The sequence below is a fragment of the Peromyscus maniculatus genome, chromosome 2 (assembly GCF_049852395.1).
Source record: "Peromyscus maniculatus bairdii isolate BWxNUB_F1_BW_parent chromosome 2, HU_Pman_BW_mat_3.1, whole genome shotgun sequence".
NCBI classification, from domain to species: domain Eukaryota; kingdom Metazoa; phylum Chordata; class Mammalia; order Rodentia; family Cricetidae; genus Peromyscus; species Peromyscus maniculatus.
The window spans coordinates 50,877,903-50,897,284 of record NC_134853.1 but is presented as its reverse complement, the minus strand read 5'-3'; the positions used below and the strand labels follow the sequence as shown (position 1 = coordinate 50,897,284).

At 39.1% G+C, this 19,382-nt stretch overlaps 1 protein-coding gene across 3 annotated transcripts in view; it reads left to right on the top strand.

Annotated features, from left to right (window-relative positions):
• Fhl5 (four and a half LIM domains 5) overlaps window positions 1-14,518 on the top strand; it is a 38,487-nt gene extending 23,969 nt beyond the window's left edge. For all 3 annotated transcript variants that reach the window (XM_042270941.2, XM_042270942.2, XM_006979246.4), the window contains exons 3-6: window positions 720-894; window positions 2,588-2,757; window positions 7,696-7,882; window positions 14,281-14,518. In XM_042270941.2, the coding sequence (XP_042126875.1) occupies window positions 720-894; window positions 2,588-2,757; window positions 7,696-7,882; window positions 14,281-14,444 (696 nt within the window). In that variant the 3' untranslated portion in view covers window positions 14,445-14,518. The remainder of the gene's footprint in view (window positions 1-719; window positions 895-2,587; window positions 2,758-7,695; window positions 7,883-14,280) is intronic.
• The last annotated feature ends 4,864 nt before the right edge of the window (window positions 14,519-19,382 follow it).

The following is a 19,382-nucleotide window of genomic DNA, read 5'->3' as shown; positions in this document are numbered from 1 at the left end:
CTTTCTAACATGTTAACGTATGGAGTCGCAATGTGTAGTTCTGTGAAATGCATGCTTTAATCTCACATTATCCTTAAGACAACTTTTTTCTTTTAGTATATGTATGTGTGGTAGTTTTTAGGATGAGTAAAAAAATTAAAGGAGTTAAATTATTTCCCCAGAGTTTTACAGCTAAATATTGAGTTATGTCTAGAATAGCTAATACATAAAGGAATACGTAAAAGAAGTTGGAGGCATAAAGAATTCAAGGTCTGTGTTTTCCAACTTAACAATCTGCCTTTCTCCCTTGCCCCCACGATGGCTCCTTTGCACGCCACACTTCCTCCTGCTCTGGACTTGCTATTTGCTTTCTTTCTTGCCTTTGCTTTAGCTAACTGTTGTTATTTGTTTGCTTGAAGTCAAAAGGAACAATAAGGTACTGTAACCTAAAAATTAAAATAATTCCATGTAAAACCTCTCTTGTAGGTTATAAAAGGAAGATAAAGTAACTTGACAAATTCCAGTGAGGTTTCTTTTTCAGTGGCCTTTAGTGGCCAATCCAACAAGCCCCAGGTTTTTGCTCTTAATTATTACCGCAGAGGGTCTTTCTGCAGATAACAGTATCAACAACTTTCCCCCAAGCTAGTGGTACTAGGGTCCTAAGAGTGTCCCATCTTGTCTTAGAAAACGTCTTGTTTCGTGTTAAGCACATTTAATTAACTTTATTTATTGTCTCAAAGGATCTTTGTTACAAAAACCGTCATTGGCATGAAGGATGCTTCAAGTGCACCAAATGTCATGAATCTTTGGTGGAAAAGCCTTTTGTTGCCAAGGATGAGCGCCTGCTGTGCACAGACTGCTATTCTAATGAGTGTTCCTCCAAGTGCTTCCACTGCAAGAAAAACATCATGCCAGGTGAGACCCAGACAGAGCTGTTGGCTCTGCCCAAGGAAAACCCTTCACTCTTCAGGAAGCACCAGGGGCTCACACCACTGGTTTGAAAAAGGCAATGCTCTTGCTTTCTTTTTCTGGTTCCCAATCATCTATTCTTCTTGATCAAAGTAAATTGCAGTGCTCTGTAATTTTGTAACTTTATCACAGTTCTCTATATTTAATTTTCAGAAAAACCTAATTCATAGAAACATGTTGAACCAGAGATAGAACTAAAGGATAAAACTTGCACCAGAAGCACAACTGAAATGCCCTGTCTAACCAATGGCATTGATAGGGATAATTCTTCATCAGACATTGAAGATGGTCCTCATTTTTTAATCAATTCATTCATTGTGTCTATTTTTTTCCGTTGTGGGGAGTGTCACTTCTCTCCTTCCACCAAGTGGGATCCAGGGATCAACTAAAGTCACTTGGCATAGCAGAAAGCCCTTTACCAGTTTATCCTTATCCCCGGGCCAAAAGGCATCATTTCATAGCTCTGTACAAACTGCTTTGAGGGACATTGTTTTCCCTTAGGGAAGAAAAGAGTCCATGTAAATAACTTCACTTTAAAAAATAATAATAATTTAAGGGGTTAGGGATTTAGCTCAGTGGTAGAGCGCTTGCCTAACAATCACAAGGCCCTGGGTTTGGTACTCAGTTCTGAAAAAACAAAAAAGAAAAAGAAAAAAGAATTTAATTAAAATACACTTATGTCATTTCCTCCCTCCTACCCATCCTAAGTTTCTTCCTCTCTCAAATTTGCAGCATCTTCTTCATTAACCTTTGTTGTTACAGACACAAAAGCAAAGAAGCATATAAACTCAACCTGCTGAGTTTTTTCAGTGTTTCCTGCAAGTGTGTGTGTTCTAGGACTGAGCATTTAGTATTAGATAACTAATCAGGAGCTCATCCCTAGGAAATACTAATATCCCCTCTCAGCAGCTCTTAGTTTCAGCTCTTCACCTAGGGATAGGACCCCATGAAATTTCCCACATCTGTGTTAGAACATCAACTGTTGTTGGGGTTGTCCAGGTCTGGTTTAGGTAGCCATGCTGTTGAGATTTCATGGGTATAGCTACCTTCTCACACTAAAAGACACAATCTCACGGCAGATTTCCTGTCGCTCTGGCTCAGAACACCTCTCTTTCCCGTGTTCCCTGGTTTTTGGTCCTTTCTATCCCTGTGGACAGCAGCATGAGAGCATGAGTCAATCACCCCCTCCTCGCAGCGCTCTGGTCATTATAACTACTGTCACTATTATTATTATGAGGTCGAATAAATCCAGAAGCCATTCCCACAATATGTATCACGGGAGCGGTGCCCTGGGCATTTATAATTATTCCTCTAATGACGGCTATGACTCAATCTGTCTGAACCATGAACCATTCCAAAGCTCTACATGCAGGACTTCCCCGCAGCTTTTGCAGAAACGGCAGGAGTTTTCTGTGCGTGATTCACTCTTATCGTAGCAGAACTGTAGCAATTTTCCTTTTCCCTAAGGAATAGCTCAGGAATGACAAAATGTTTTTCTAAAAGTTTTTCCCTGCTTATTTATACCGTAATGCAGTTTATTATGGTCATACTTAGACTATTTTAAATAATTGAGGTATGTTTTCTTAAAGAAAACACAAATATGCCTGGCTTGCTCTAACAGTCTTACGTTGGGATCCAGGTTCTCGGAAAATGGAATTCAAGGGCAACTACTGGCATGAAACCTGCTTTGTGTGTGAGCACTGCCGACAGCCAATAGGAACCAAGCCCCTGATCTCAAAGGAGAGTGGCAATTATTGTGTGCCGTGTTTCGAGAAGGAGTTTGCTCAATACTGCAACTTCTGTAAGAAGGTAACTATCTGCAGAGGGTAAAGCTAGGGAACCTTCCAGAACACTGGGTTGTTTTTTTGTTTTGTTTTGTTTTGGTTTTGGTTTTTTTTTTTTTTTTTTTTTTTTTTTTTTTTTTTTTTTTGGCTGCCTTATATATTTGGAATGAAGTGACCCTGTCATGCTGTATCTAATGCATGATGTAATCTTTAAATTTCAACACATCACAAACTAAAATTCTCATAGTGAAGATGTCTTCCTATTTTCGTAGCCATAAAATTCCACCTTAGATCATGACTAAGAAGCCTCATGGCTTCCAGAGCCAATGACATTTATAGCACATGCTGGAAACAAAATGAGTAGGCTTATCTTGTTCTGAGAGGCTTCAATCTTAGGTCTCAGTTTAGGCTAAGCCATTAATGAAACTTGTGGGATATGTCATGTAATTTACTGAACAGTAGCACAGGTCATTTGACCTCCCAGTTGCATTCACTGCCTTACAGAAACTTTGTTCTGGGATAGGCACATTGCTCTTTGCTTCCTAGAAGACAGTTTTGATTCATTTACTATTAACTATTTCAGGGAAATAGGGATTTGCCTCTGAGAGTAACTGGGGGGAGCAGATACTAGGAAAGCTGCCTGTTATTTTCTAGTAACTGAAATCTCTTCTTGTCTTGAGGCTTTGTGTTATCAAAGAGATTAGTAGGCTTAAATAAGTGACAGATTGGGAGAGAAATCCAGTTGGCATGAAGACACACAAAGCCAAGAGCTGTGATTTCCTTCATTTCCTGCTCCAGCACAAATGCAAGCACCCTCTGACTCGTTCCAATTCAAAGCATACTTTCCTGAAGGAAAAGTCATTTTTTAGGAATAAACATGGCCTAACATTTCACACTCTCTGCTTTTATGTGAAAAGCAACTCATGTCCATCATCTTGATGAAGGCTGTCTGTATTCATAAAATATATACTGATGTTCTCAAAGAAATCCTTGACACATGAAGCATCATGAGTTTAAAATGGCACTGTGAACTGTAGGAGAACGCTGAATCATGACAAGGGATTGGTGTTGGCTCCTGAATAGTGTTATCCATTAACTGTCATGACAGCTGCCCAAAACACTGTGTATTTGCACTTGGACTGCTGGAAAGCTCATCACACTTTCTCTAAGTGCATATGCAAGCATGTATGTATGCACACATGGTACAGTGATTTTCTGCTTCTATAGGTAATACCAGTGTTGCCTGTACAATAAAGTAACAAATACACTTTTCAGAGTTATGATTATTATATTGGTAGCTGATAGCTACAGTGAATAGTCAGGAGATGGGAAATCATCTACTACCTGAAAGTCTTTACTTTACCAGAAACACTGGCTTTGAAAATGATGATATGAGCAACAATCAAACCTTGTGCCATGACCTAAGAAGCCTCATGGCTTCCAGAGCCAATGGCATTTATAGCACATGTTGGAAACAAAATGAGTAGGCTTATCTTGTTCTGAGAGGCTTCAATCTTAGGTCTCAGCTTAGGCTAAGCCGTTAATGAAACTTGTGGGATATGTCATGTAATTTACTGGTCACAATGGAGTCTTCCTTTCAATGTTGTTATAAAGACTCAAGATGCCTGGGACAAAGTGCTGGGTTTTCCAGGCTATGGGAGACTGTGGCTATATGGAGGACAGGATCTGAAGTCATGAGAAGCTTATGAAGTGCTCTGATTGGATTGTACAGATGATGACTCAGATTATTTTCCATTTAATCATTAAACTATGCACTCTTTAAGAAAAGCTGGATATAAAAGTGCTAGAGAGGTCCACAAAAATCCACAAAGATACCTCCACAATAGACTACTGGCAATGGTCAAGAGACAGGCTGAACTGACCTACTCTGGTGATAGGATGGCCAAACACCCTAATTGTTGTGCTAGAAACCTCATCCAATGACTGAGGGAACTGGATGCAGAGATCCATGACCAGGCCCCAGGTGGAGCTCCAGTAGTCCAGTTGGTGAGGAAGAGGAGGGTTTGTATGAGCGAGAATTGTTGAGACCAAGATTGGAAAAAGCAATAGCCAAACAAATAGCCAAACTAGTGGAAACACATGAACTCTGAACCAATAGCTGAGGAGCCCCCAACTGGATCATGCTCTCTGGATAAGTAAGACAGTTGATTAGTTTGATCTGTTTGGGAGGCATCCAGGCACTGGGACCAGACCTGCCCTCAGTGCATGTGCTGGCTGTTAGGAACCTGGGCCTTATACAGGGACACTTGGCTCAGCTTAGGAGGAGGGGACTGGACCTGCCTGGACTGAATCTACCAGGTTGAACTCAATCCTCAGGGGAATCTTTGCCATGGAGGAGATGGGAATGGGGGGTAGGCTAGAGGGAAGGCAGGGGTGGGGGTGGTTGGGAGGGGGGAGAACAAGGCAATCCGTGGCTGATATGTAAAATTAAATTAAATTATAAAATAAAATAAAAAGAAAAGAAAAGCTGCATATAAATAATTGTGATCAAAGCTAAAGAAAGAGATTCTGTTTGATTCAAACCAGAAGCAAAACTTGGCATAAATAAAATCAAACTTCTTGGCAATCAGGCCTTTAAGTTTTCCCTCACCAATTTCATTTTGGTACACTGGAATTTTCTACTAAGCAACTGGTGGCTCAAACTGTAAGTGCTTTGAATTCAAATTCTTCAGGGTAAAAATGGAATTAAATCTGTCCTTCAGTTCTTTAACTGCTCTCTACTCGGTTCAAAATCCTTACTGTCAGTTGGGAAGATGACACTGTGGAGGATATACTGTGTAAGCATAGGAAGAAGAGTTCACATCCCCAGCACCAACATAAAGGCTGGGCCAGGCAGCATGAATCTGCAACCAGCACCAGTCCAGATGAAATGGAGAATTCCACATTCAGTGAGAGACCCGTTCTCAGAAACTAAGATGAAGAGTCATAGACAAGGACATTAATGTCAGCATCTAGCCTCTACACAGATACACATGCACATACATGCACATTCACACACATGCACACAGACAGACATATGCACACAGAAATGGACAGACATATGCACACACAGAGACACACAAAGACACACTCATACACATGCATATACACACAGACACATACACAGACATGCATGCAGAGACATACATACACATGTGTACACACACACACATACTGTTAATGTCTCCACTTTGCCAGAGAGAAACTTATTCTAAGTCAACAGTCAACCCAGACTTAGATAGTAGACTTCATTTTTGCTCTCTACTTCTTCAAAAGGAATATAATCATGGGCAAACTTTTTTTTTCAAATATTCCAGAGCTCTAGGATATATTATTTTGCTAGAAATCCATTTTTCAAGTTTCAGATCTTTTAAGCACTGCCTACAAATCATTTGACCAAACAAATCAAAGGAAGCACGATTTCGCTGGCGCCTGCTGTCAGACATTTGAAGTCAGTGGGAGGCATTTTAAATTGCTTTACTTCTCCCATACCACTGCGCTCCTCATTTACTTATTCAGAACAATAGAGTATGCTTTTTCTTTCTAGAAAAAAAAAAGACCCCTAACAAACATCTTTAGTTTCTGAGAAACTTGACATACAGTTAAAGTATGTTTAGAATATTTTCCAAAGACATGTATGATAGACAAGCAATATGTCTGTGTATGTCAGCAAACAAAGACAGCCTAAAGTAGGCTTGCATTTTTAACATCTAGAAAGACTGATACAGATCTGCAGCAGCCATCTTCCACATCACATTTCCTTGGTCTTTGAAAGAGATAGACATGAATATATTCAGTTTCCTCAGCAGCTGTATGAGGTCAGCATCTATGGATTTGAAAGAACAAATGACCAAAAAGTAGCTACACAGGAAGACTTAACCAGTATCTATCAACCTGATTCTCAAAAATATGTTTTGACCTTTTAAAGAACATGAGAATTAAATTGGTTTTTAAAAATAATGTATTATGGGCTAGCCAAGTAGTTAAATATCTTCCTGGAATGCACAGGGTCCTGGGTTCAATTCCCCACCACTATGCAAGCATTATAAGGGACTAATAAGTATCTGAGGCTCAACATACGTTACAAATTCGTGACTTCATGACCAGCTCTTATGTTCATAGCATTAATCTGAACTCTGTACACCATTTAAGACCTGAAGTTGAAAACTCACGCATTAGCTGAAATCAAGTTTCCTGTTCAAAGTACAGTGGTAGCATGGCTTTTCAACACAGCTGAGCACACAGATGGAGAGTATGTGCAAGGTTAGTGCCGTCTCTCTGTGGATGTAGCAAGTAACGCAGTCAGTCACCACTCAAGGACTGTTCGTCTACAGTAGGACCAAGTCTATGCCATGTAGAGGTGTTGAGAATATCCAGAGAGGGTCCTCCCTAACCCAGGACTGAGGATGGGGGTAATAAGTAAGTCGTTGCTCACACTGATGGCGCTCATCAGCTCCACCCAAGATCTCCAAAACTGAGATTTCTCAGTCATGCTGGGAGCTTTCAAGAAAAAGCACTAGGGCTTCTGTTTTGTTTTATCACCTTTTTCAGCATTCTTCAAAGTCTGATATTGATATAAATGTGTGGGGTAGAACTATGTGACCTATGTGAGCCCTAACTAAAGATCTTTAGAGATAAAAATAAAAGACTTCCAAACATGAAATATGTCAAGCACCTGCTCCCTTTATGATCTTCCTGAGTCCAAGGGCTTTCTGCCTCTTTTCTGATACAGTCTTTAAAAAAATCAAACTTATTTTCAGTTTTGAGGTTCTGTATAATCCCTCTAACATTTGGCTTCTCATATTGTTTTCTAAAAACTTACAGAGGTTTTCAAGGAAACGAGCATCCTACCGCAAGCTGGTACAGAGCTCAGAGTACTAACTGTGGGCACAGAGCAGCATCATGAGATGGTCTGAATTGCAAGGGTACTCACAATCATTGCCTTCTGTTAATGCTTTGGCAGGTGATTACTTCTGGTGGGATAACCTTCCGTGACCAGTTATGGCACAAAGAATGCTTTCTGTGTAGCGGCTGCAGGAAAGAGCTTTGTGAGGAGGCGTTTATGTCCAGGGATGATTTCCCATTCTGCTTAGATTGCTACAACCATCTTTATGCTAAAAAGTGTGCAGCCTGCACCAAACCCATCACTGGTAAGTGCTTCATCTTACCATGGTTCTACCATGATGCAATTGAAACTATGGAAAATGCTACCTAGTTGACTTGAGATATGTAAATAAAAAATGTAATTTTTTTCTACTACATTTCTTTTTGAGATAAACACAAGTAGATACTCACTTATAAATTTAAATTTTATGTGGACCCCTCAAGGGAATGACAGGATATAGTTTGGGGATTTGTACACTGTAAAAAGTAAATACTAAACCGAATAGTATGGTTTCTAAGGACAGTCTAGTCCAAGGAAGGAAAACAGGTAAGCCAGGAGGTCAGAGAAGGCCCTAGTGAGGAGGCTCAATTTGAGACTCAAGAATTGAGAGGGCAGAGGGATATTACTGAATTAGAATCCTACTAAATCCCAACAAGGGCCAAACATTTACAATACAAAAGCTTTTAATTAAACTATTCTATAAATTAGCCAAAGCTATAATTAGAGTAACATAGAACAGGAATTAATTTCATTTCTTTTTAAGATGCTTTAAACAAATGTATTACTCCTTCCTCTGTACTCACTTGCAACAACTTGATTATGAATGAAAACAATATAGTATTGTACTAAAGCAATAAAGTACAGGAGACACCATTTGAAAAATAACATAGATGACAAATCGATCCATGCTAAGTAGCTTCTCACAGGGTTAAAGGAGTGCATTGTGTTTTTCTCAGAACCATCTCTAAAATGTTAATCCTGTGGTAAAGAGGCAGAACCAGCATGAGACTTGAGAAACCCAGAAGCTATTCTTCCAGACAATTTATTGTCATTAATAATGTGACAGAACAGTATTTCCACTTTCTGTTTTCAGTATTCTTAGGTCATGTTTCATTTTTTAGCTAACATTGGATAGCAACAAATTAAAGATTATTCCCTTTTCTTCTCTCACCTCAAATATCTGTCTCTCTCTCTCTGTCTGTCTGTCTCTCTGTTTCTCTCTCTCTCTCTCTCTCTCTCTCTCTCTCTCTCTCTCTCTCTCTCTCTCGTGTGCACGCGCACGTGTGTGTGTGTGTGTGTGTGTGTGTGTGTGTGTGTGTGTGTGTGTGTTTTGAATCTACACGCATTTTCAAATGAAGGAAAGCATTTCCTCTGCTAAGCTAAACTTGAAGGCTTTCCACCGTTGAAAAGGGAGGATGTGGTCGCCTAGTAAAGCACTTGTTTGTCCATACATGTTTTTCACCAGATTCTCACTGGTCCATGGATTGTGTTTGGCTAGCAGACAGATTTTACTTGGCCAATGTTTAATTCACAGGGTTAGGGATGGGACTAATATAAAAGCCATTGTTACAAGGGAAAGCAAATTGAGAGCTTGCCCCGGATGGCCTGGCTGCCTTCACATTCCCAGTTCACTCTCCTAAGCAGCAGGATGGCTGCCCTATTACAGGGGGCAGGTCTTCTCACACTGTTCCTCTGTCATTCAGCTATGTCACCTCCTTGGCACTTACAAGGTTTCATGTTAATAATTCCAGACCACTGGGCTTCTCACCATGTGTTCCTAACCACTCTGCTTTCCAGTCTTCTATTCATCTGGCAGCTCCTGCCAAGGGAGGCAGCTACCAGCTCCATCACTTTTAGTTCGAACATGGGACTTCCTGATGTTTCAAATCACTAGGACTCCAGAATCTGATCCCTCCCATCACAGTCTGCTCTAATTTCACTTGAACTGGGCTAGAAAAAGAGACCCTCTGACGAGGAAATTAAGAGATGAAATAATTCAAAATGTTTTTACAGCTCTTTGAGAATTCTAACAGTTAATGGTGATCTCACAGAGCCTACACAAGCCCTGAACTTGATGGAGTTCAATTCTGATCCATCACAGACCCATGCATCTAAATGGTGTTTCTGGTAAATGTTCCACCAGCCAATTGTACCAAGCTTCATTCAGTATAGACAGAAACCAACAGTTTTGCACAAAAACATAAAACAGAAGACCAGATCCCAAATTAATCTAAATGTGACAGTATTTAAGTGAATAGAGTCAATCTAAAGGACTTTCTAAGTATTGTCTTAAGACTGAAATGCCTGCAAAAACAGCCAGCTCATTCTAACATTTCTTAAATATATGTAAAGCCCTAAAGTAAGGCTTTTTTAAAATGAGCCCTCTGGATTAACACACAACAGGGAATCCTGGAAATGCTGTGTTTATTCTCAGAAGTTGTGAATTTGTGCAAACACTTAGCCATCCTGGGAGCTATGCATTCTCACAGATAAGTTCAAGTTCAGGAAACTTACTGTACATTGTGGTGACTACAGTGAATGATAATGCATTATATAACTGAAAAGTCTATAAAAGACTGAATTTTAAAAGATGTATTTAAAGTAATTCATGTTAATTAGATTGATTTAGACATTCTATACTGTTTGCATGTATCATGACATCACGTTACATACTGCAAATATGTACAATTAAAAATCAATATTAATTTTAAGGAAAGCTATTTCTGTTAGGATGCTTTCAGTATAGTATCCTATGTTAACTAAATCTACCTACAAGTAGATGTATGTAATTTACTGATACTATTTCATTAAATTGACTTCATTTTAACTAATTACAGATATAACTATGATTTTCTTTTTTCAGTTTTATTTTCACTTAAAATATAATTACATCACTTTTTCTCTTCACTTTCTTCCCTTCATCCCTTCCCATTTTCTCTTCTCAAAGTCCTCCCATTTTCCTCCTCACTCTCAATTTGATAGTCCCCTTTCCTTTGATTATTGTTGCACTACACACACACACACACACACACACACACACACACACACACACACACACAAACGGGCACGCGTGCAAACATACAATAAGTACAGCCTACAGAGTCTGTTTTTGTTGTATGTGTACATATGCTTTCAGGGATGACTACTTTGTACTAGATAACCAGTTAGTAATGGTGGGAATCCCTGGAAGAGGCTAGTGACCCCTTTCTCAGCAGTCATCAGTTACCTGTGGTTCTTTGTCTAGGCATTGGAACCAGTGAGACTTTTTTCCCTCTCTGCATCTATTGATAGTGTCATTATGCAGGTCTTGTTAATGCAGCCACTTCTAGGAGACACAACCCTTTTCAAAGATGTTCCCTGAGATTTAAGTGCAGGAGTTATGTTGTACATGTAACTGTTGAGGCTGGGCTCCACGCCTCCCCTTGATCTCTACATTTTGTCCAGTTGTGGCTTTCCGTATTGGCCTCCATTTGCTATAAAGAGAAGCTTCTTTGATGGGAGATGGGAGCCACACTTATTTGTGAGTATAAGGATAAAATTTAGAGTGTGTAACTACAATTATCTCTCCTCTTTTAAGATTTCACTACCTCTTGAACTACCTGAGCTAGATGAAGTAGCTTGATGTAGTGAAAGTGCTCTGAACTTGGTGTTAACAGACCTTGGTCCTGTCTGTGTTGCTGGCCACTGTGTAACTATGGGTAAACGACTCCCCCTGGAGACCCGCACTTGCCATATCTACCAAATAAGTGGAAAAGGACCATACATGGGCTTCGCTTCATTTCTTTTTATTTAGAGAAAACGGAGTTTCAAGCACTAAAGTTTCTATAGAAAGAAGCATTAATGTTCCCAGTTCTGTTCTTTGAAAAGATAAAGTTAATTTAGTGAGGTTAACAGCATGGGCTGCGAAGCCTGACTGCAGAGTTTGAGTCACATCTTGCCAGCTGGTGACCTTAGAAGAGTGGCTGAATGTCACTGCTCCTCGGTGTTAGTCTACAAATTGAGGATGATGCTAATATCTACTCTAGGAAGGTTAGGTGAGGGCTATCTACACACACTGGGGCTGAGACTGGACAGTGACAAACTCCAGATCTCAACAAAAACTACCTTTTATTTTATTGGCTTATCAGGTACAAATGAAGCCAGATGAAATAGGCATCAATGATCAGTTTGCTTACTCTTTTTCTTTCTTCTTGAGACAAGGTCTCAGTATGTAGCCCTGGCTAGCCTGGAACTCAATATGTAGACTAGGCTGGCTTTGGACTCACATAGACATGCCTGTTTCTGCACCGTCCCAGTACCTGAGATTAAAGATGTGTACTACCACATCCAGCAGCAGATCAGTTTCCTAAAGAACTTTGTTACTTCAAATGACCCCAGTGACCTAAAAGAAGTAAACACAACCAAATGTGGAAAAATTTACAAAATCTCAAGGGTTGGGTCAGACCTTCTAACCTACTGTTAGATGCCTCTATTTTTCTTCTTTGTAAAATTCTATAGTTACTTTTACATTTGCCACTTGTATATGGCTTGCTAATAAAATTGAGAATAATTCATAAGTGTCAAAGTCCTACACATTCAATAGTTAGTTTTATTGATAGAGATTATCTATGTACGTACATACAGAACCTTATTCTTACAGTTAAAAAAAATTATTTGGTATATGTCTAAGTTAAGGTTTCTATTTCTGTAATAAAACACCATGACCAAAAAGCAAGTTAGGAAGAAAAGGGTTTATTAGGCTTATGCTTCATATCACTGTTCATCACTGAAGGAAGTCAGAACAGGAACTCAGACAGGGCAGGAACCTAGAGGCAGGAGCTGATGCAGAGGCCATGGATGGGTGCTGGTTACTGGATTGCTCCTCATGGCTTGCTCAGCCTGCTTTCTTACAGAACTCAGGACCACCTGACCAGGCATGGCTCCACCCATAATGGGCTAGACCCTCATTCACAAGTCACAAATTAAGAAAATGCCATATAGGCTTGCCTACAGCTGTTTGTTTGTTTGTTTGTTTGTTTGTTTCAAGACAGGGTTTCTCTGTGTAGCTTTGCGCCTTTTCCTGGAACTTGCTTTGGAGACCAGGCTGACCTCGAACTCACAGAAATCCACCTGCCTCTGCCTCCCGAGTGCTGGGATTAAAGGCGTGCGCCACCACCGCCTGGCTACAGCTGGTTTTTATGGAGGTATTTTATCAACTGAGGCTCCTTCCTCCCTGAAGACTCTAGCGTGTGTCAAGTTAACATAAAACTAGACAAGACTAGTTTACTCTCATTATAAGAAAATGATGACACTATCACAGATATATACACTATAGGTTTAATATTGAAAAGGAAGTAGGATCATAGTTTGTTTGTAAGCTAAACTCTGTATAAACTTAAACTCTGAGTGATGGCTCAGTGGTTAAGAGCTCTGCTTGCTGCTCAGTCATGAGCACCAGAGTTCAGATCCCAGCATCCATATTGCATAACTCATACCCACCTGTAAATTCAGCTCCAGTGGTTCTGACACCCTTGTCTGGCATACTCGGGCACCTGTACACACATGTGCACAAACACATAGACGCATATATAAGCATTTCAGACAAAAAGTTGTTAAAGTCATTTCTCATTTTCAGAGAACTTATCTGAAGTAGATTCATAGTCACACTTTGGGATTCTTTATCTCACAGGAGAATTAGGCAGTGCATGTGAGTCAGCACAGGAAATACTTTCATCATCCCATGGACGACAATAACATGACAGTAACCCATAACATAAACGTTACTTGGGGACAGCTTGTCAAACAAAATGAGTAGAGCCAACCTGTCACATTCTAATCACTTCCTAACTTCTGGAACTTTTCTTTTTCCTACAACTACTCGACACAATTTTGTTGAGCTGCATCTTGAAATTATATTAGACAGACAGGGGTCAGCATTTTGGTGAGTGCTTTAAAAAATAATTTAGCTAAAGTTATGGGGCTGAAGGCCTTCTTGGTATTTATCTCTAAATAAGGTGACCAGAAAGCTAGAGTGAAGAGATTCCTCCATTTACATCAGAACTCTGAGCTGAAGCTGCTGTACAGCCAGGTACTAAACATTGTTACTGCAGAATAGCTCTATGGTAATCTGAAAGAAATTCTCGACTTGAGTCTTTGGAGAATTGTGCCTCCAACCTCCCCAAATAGGATTTACTTCACGTAAAGTAAAGCATGAGAAAATGAGGAAGAAAGGAAAATTGAAGTCACTAAAACATCAAACCCCAGGCTCAGAAGTACATATTCCTTTCATTATGTTTTCAATTTGCGGCTAAGAAAACCTGCTCACATGGAGAGCAGGGCAAACTGCTTTCATGTTTGGATACCGTGAGCTTCTGCCTCCCCTTTGCACTGCAGTTTCTTTACTGTGCACAGTTTTCATCTGCCTCCCCCTCCCCAAAACAATTTAAAAAGCAATGCGTATCTAGCTTCACTTTACTTCCTTAGATTACAGCAGACTTGAGCTAGGAATCTCATGCGGCTAAAATTCTCAGCTGGACATGAGGCCAGCAGGCCACACCCTTCTGGGTTACTTGGGTCTACACTGTCTCGCTCACGACTCGATTTGGTAGTTGTAGAGTATTTGCTGACTTCTCAACCTGTCCGTGGAAAAGGATGGATTACTCTTTTCCTCCGATTCCTTTACAGGTCTCAGAGGTGCGAAGTTCATCTGCTTTCAAGACCGCCAGTGGCACAGTGAATGCTTCAACTGTGGGAAGTGCTCCGTCTCCCTGGTGGGTGAAGGATTCTTAACTCAGAACACGGAAATCTTCTGCCGCAAGTGTGGCTCCGGGACAGACATTGACATGTAGAAAGAGACAGCCTTTTCCCACCTGAAACCCACTTTGCCTTTGCTCTCACTAAATTGGGAACTCAGTGGCAATAATATTTTTTATTTGTATTTTAGAAAGCAGTTCAGGGGTGAGGGTACGTAGCTGGAAAAGTTGAGTATACTTTAAAACTGAACTCTAATAAGAAACACACAAAACCACAGTCTAATAGAAATGAATTACTAAGCCTCAATGCTCTATCTCCTTGCAAAATACTGCACTCTGCTGTTGGAAACATGGGATAATACTTCTTTATTATTGAGTATATGGCCTGTATTTAGTAATTGTGAATGTTAGTACTGAAGGGCGTTTTTCAAAACTGCAGAAGGAAAACAAGATCCAACAGAGAAGTATACAAGAGACAAATGTTTGCATTTTAAGCTAGCTGGTTATATACATAACATGACAGAAGGAATATGAATAGTCGAAGAACAAGATTTATGAAAAAATCAATTAGTAATCATCTCACTTAACAACCTTATCATTTTAGAAGCATTCTTTGTTCACAAGTACTGAATAAGAGTTGAAAAACAAAGCTGTGGATTTTCTTCATACACAGGGCTTCCATCATCAGCTGTCTCCATAGTCAATGGAATTGGACAGCTATGGTACCCTTATACTTAAAGTATAAAGGGCATCATCCCTGCCTGGGGAGAACCAAGCATGAATTTTGATTAGATTTAGATTACAGATTCAAATACATTTTAGATTAATTGTATTTCCAAAGCCCACAATGGTTTCTCTAAATGCTTACAGATTTCATCTATTCTTTTAAGTGAATCTAACCAGAATATTTGTTGTCCCCAAAGGCAAGCCTTTAAAGAAAATAAATCATTAAATTTTCACCCATGGTAATAAATGTTATGAAAGTAGTTCAGTGTTAGAACATGAGTTTCATCCAGATAGCTAAGGCATAATAGAATGCATAATTATTTCTAAGCCTCACACATTTTGCCTTTGAAAATTACATAGATAACTAATGCTCAAACATAAAATGCACTTTAAAGAAATCTAGTAAAAGTAACAACTTAAGAATAATACTTCACTCTTGATAATTCATGATCATAAGACAAATAAAATACCACAAAATGGGACTCAGAGAAGCCCTCCTCAGTTCTATTACTGAACCATTCCCTGTCCTGAAGCCTGCCAAGCCCAGGGCTCCAGTCTGCTATGTGACCAGGACTTCCACACCCTAAGTAGCCAGTCCAGAAATCAACATGTATTCTGTCACAGAGGAAGCTTTAGTGGGAATTCGGCCACCGTACAAACAACCTTCGCATTCAGCACCAATTGATTGTGGCCCTCCCTAGTGTAGGACGAAGAGAAAGCAGTCTGTGATCTCAGTGCTTGGTCATGAGGTCATGGTTACAGAGGTTCAGCTGTAGAGTGAAAGATCAGGAGAACTCTCCTGGATATAGTAATATGCTGACTTTCAGACTAGTGCAGATGCTTGAAATGTGAAGATTTTGAACTAAATAGAATAAAAGGCTGCTCCAGATGACAGTGGTTAAAAATGTATCATAGGAGATTCAATTACAATTGCTATTGAAACAATTTAAGTAGTGTAAAATGCAAGAGATGTTCAGAGATACTAATAATTTTGAAAAATTAATAGGTTAGGCTACATACACATTTTGAAAATCGAAATTTTGCTTTTGAATTAACAATGATCAAGATATTTTCTCATACTAGCATTGTGGTGTGCAGGCCAATTAGTACTTGCTTGCACTAAATGAAATGGCACAGATAAAACTAAACATGCTGGTTATTCTGTGACCTAAAAAATAATTCATTTACAACTGTAAAAATCTAAATTCTTCATAATTTATATGGATATACGAGATATGTCATTGTCTCTGTTAACCAATTACAGATAAACATGTAGCACATGATATTTCCTGGTTAAACAGTTAAAAAGATCAGGTGTTTGTTATGGTATGTGGGAATGAATAGGGTAAGGATTGCATTTTTTTAAATGCTGCTAGAGATCAAACCCAGGACCCTACACATGCTGTGCAAGGACTCTACCACTGGGATATATTCTTAGCCCTTTGAATTTAATCTTAACAATTAAATTCATGGAATCACTTGCTAGATAAACATTTTATTACCCTTTCTTAAGTACAGTTTATAAATACATAGAAACTGTTGTCTATTTTTGTATTGCTCAGTCACCAAATATACAATTAATGTTTGCTGCCCAGAATTTAAGGTCATGCTTCTGGGACTTTGATGTGGGAGGAGGGCAGATCTGTATTCAAAAATGTGGAGGTCTCACTGCAAAGACCCTTCCCTGGTGTTTAAGGAGAGTGCCACTGTAGATACAGCATTCATATGCAAAACAACTAGGAAAGACTTCTTCCCAATGACACACAAAGACAACTGTGGAAAACATGGATGATTTATCTGATTTATAGATGGAAAAGTTCTCTTAACTGGCTGATTAAAAAATGGAATGGGCTGCCTCAGTAGGCAGTGGGCATTCATGATCCAGGGTGACATCTGCATGGGCAGGGAAGTAGTTAGAAGCAAGTCTTTCACCAGATGGCTTGGAAGCTGCAGAGATGCTGTGCTATCGAGCAAGGAGAAATGGTATTGCTACAAGCAAAAGTCAAAGGAAGGGGAAACATTAACTGTCAGGACAAAAGGTACAGGTGTATATAAAAGGCCATGGAAGTTGCCAGTGTTCTTAGCTAGGACAAACAGAAAAAGGCTATGACAGTGTTCAAGGACAGTTATAGCAACATGTATACTGTGTGGAGTAGGACCAGAGTGGACCGGAGTGATTGGTCCCAATGATTGGTGATTTCCAATGCTCCTCATGTGCATGTGTGGTTGGTGGCTGCAGACATGAGAGAACAAGCAGAAGTTCAACCCTGGAGCTGTGTTTGCTGACGTGGCTGAGTGTACACATCAACAAATCAAGATGCTTGACACAGTTATATTTGGAGTTGAAGTTGATAAAACGGGATTTTTTTTCCCATAAAAAAAATGGGTAGGATGCCCAAGGGCTCAAGTTTTAATTAACAAAGCCACTAAAAACTTTGACTGAAATAAATTAGCACCAGTGGATAACTGAGATATGATCCTATCACATGGTTCACAACTCAGTCGTTATGGTTTTAGGAACACCGCATTGTACATTGCAGTAAAAAGGTCAGTCATGATGAAAAATGTGTGCCTCTGAGCATAAGTGACCTTCATTAAAAACCACTGCAGAATACCACCATGAAAAATCAGCCTTCTCACAGTTTTGATGTGGGTAATATCACTTTTTAATGTAAGTGTACAAGTATTTTTTAAAGTACTTGACATGCTGACATAGTTCATGTGTTAAATTTAAAAATGAATTTTACAATATGAGATGATTATATTTAACTGAGCATATAAATTATTCTTTGATGCTTTAATGGATATTTCATACCTGTAGCTGCCACAATACAGCTTTTTGTTTTACAAATGGTGGTTTTAGAAGTTTCTTATATTGAACAAATGTACACTACACATAGTAGATATTCTTGAAATGGATTTTGGATTTTTTTTTTACATTAGCTCTGCTGTGAACACAGCAGATACAGAATAACTTATTTAGAATTTCTACTTTTATTTCATGCTTCTTGTCTTATCATTTTTACAATATACAAATGACTATATTTGGTTATCATCTCTAGGCACAAATAGAAAAATACCTTAAGTACTGATCCAGATGGAATGTCTCTACTGCTAACTAAACTGTGCTGCATGACTCTTTTTTACAGTGTTGTATTTAGAAGACTACTAAATTAAATTTTTTTATTTCTAATTACTTCCTCAGAAGCCAGATTTTCCTGCCATAGCTCAGACTCTTTTGCTAGTGTTTTTCTAAGTCAGAGGGATTGTTAAAACTGTTGATAGTTTTAAGCACTTACCTATTTTATTGAAATCAAAGCTTTTGTAATACAAAACTTTTCCAAATCTCCACTGTTTTACAAACTATAATTACTTTAGAAAATAAATTTGTTTAATATTTGAACCAATAAATATTTGGAAAGATAACTCTAAATAGGTACTCTTAGTTTTTCTTTAAATTAATGATTTTGAAAAGTCATGTTGATTGTGACCCCTGAGGGACAGGGAGGTAAGTGGGATTGGAAAGTATTATGTGAAATCCACAAAGAACCAATAAAAATAAAAAGAGAAAAGGAAAGAAGGAAGGAAGAAAGAAGAAAAGAAAGGAAAGAAAAAGTGTTACTTATATGGATATATGAAAGTTAAAACTTAAGCCTTGTGTCTCCAAGTATTGTTTCTTCAACTAGAGTCATTCTATCATTGGATATTACGGGAGCTAGCAACATTGCCTTCATCCTGAACTTTCCCCCCAAGGAACATTGAACCTTTAGACTTCACTAAAGTACCAGGAATGTGTCATATAACATCACCATTAAGAAATGCCTGGGGCCTGAAGAGATGGCTCAGCCATTAGAAGCACATTCTAGGACCAGAATTGGATGCCTCACACCAAAGTCCAGTTGCTCATCAGCACCTGTAACTCCAACTCCAGGGGGATCCAGTGCCTCTAAGTTCAGCAAGCACCTGCACTCCCACGAGCATACACACACACACACACACACACACACACACACACACACACACACACACACACACACACTTAAAAATAAATCAGTATGGCGATTTCTCAGAAAATGGGGAATAGTCTTCCTCAAGACCCAGTTATACCACTCTTGGGCATATACCCAAGGAATGCTCAATCTTACCACAAGAACACATGCTCAACTATGTTCATGTCAGCATTATTCATAATAGCAAGAACCTGGAAACAACCTAAATGTCCCTCAACTGAAGAATGGATGAAGAAAATATGGCACAATGGAGTACTACTCAGCAGTAAAAAAAAAAAAATGATATCATGAAATGTGC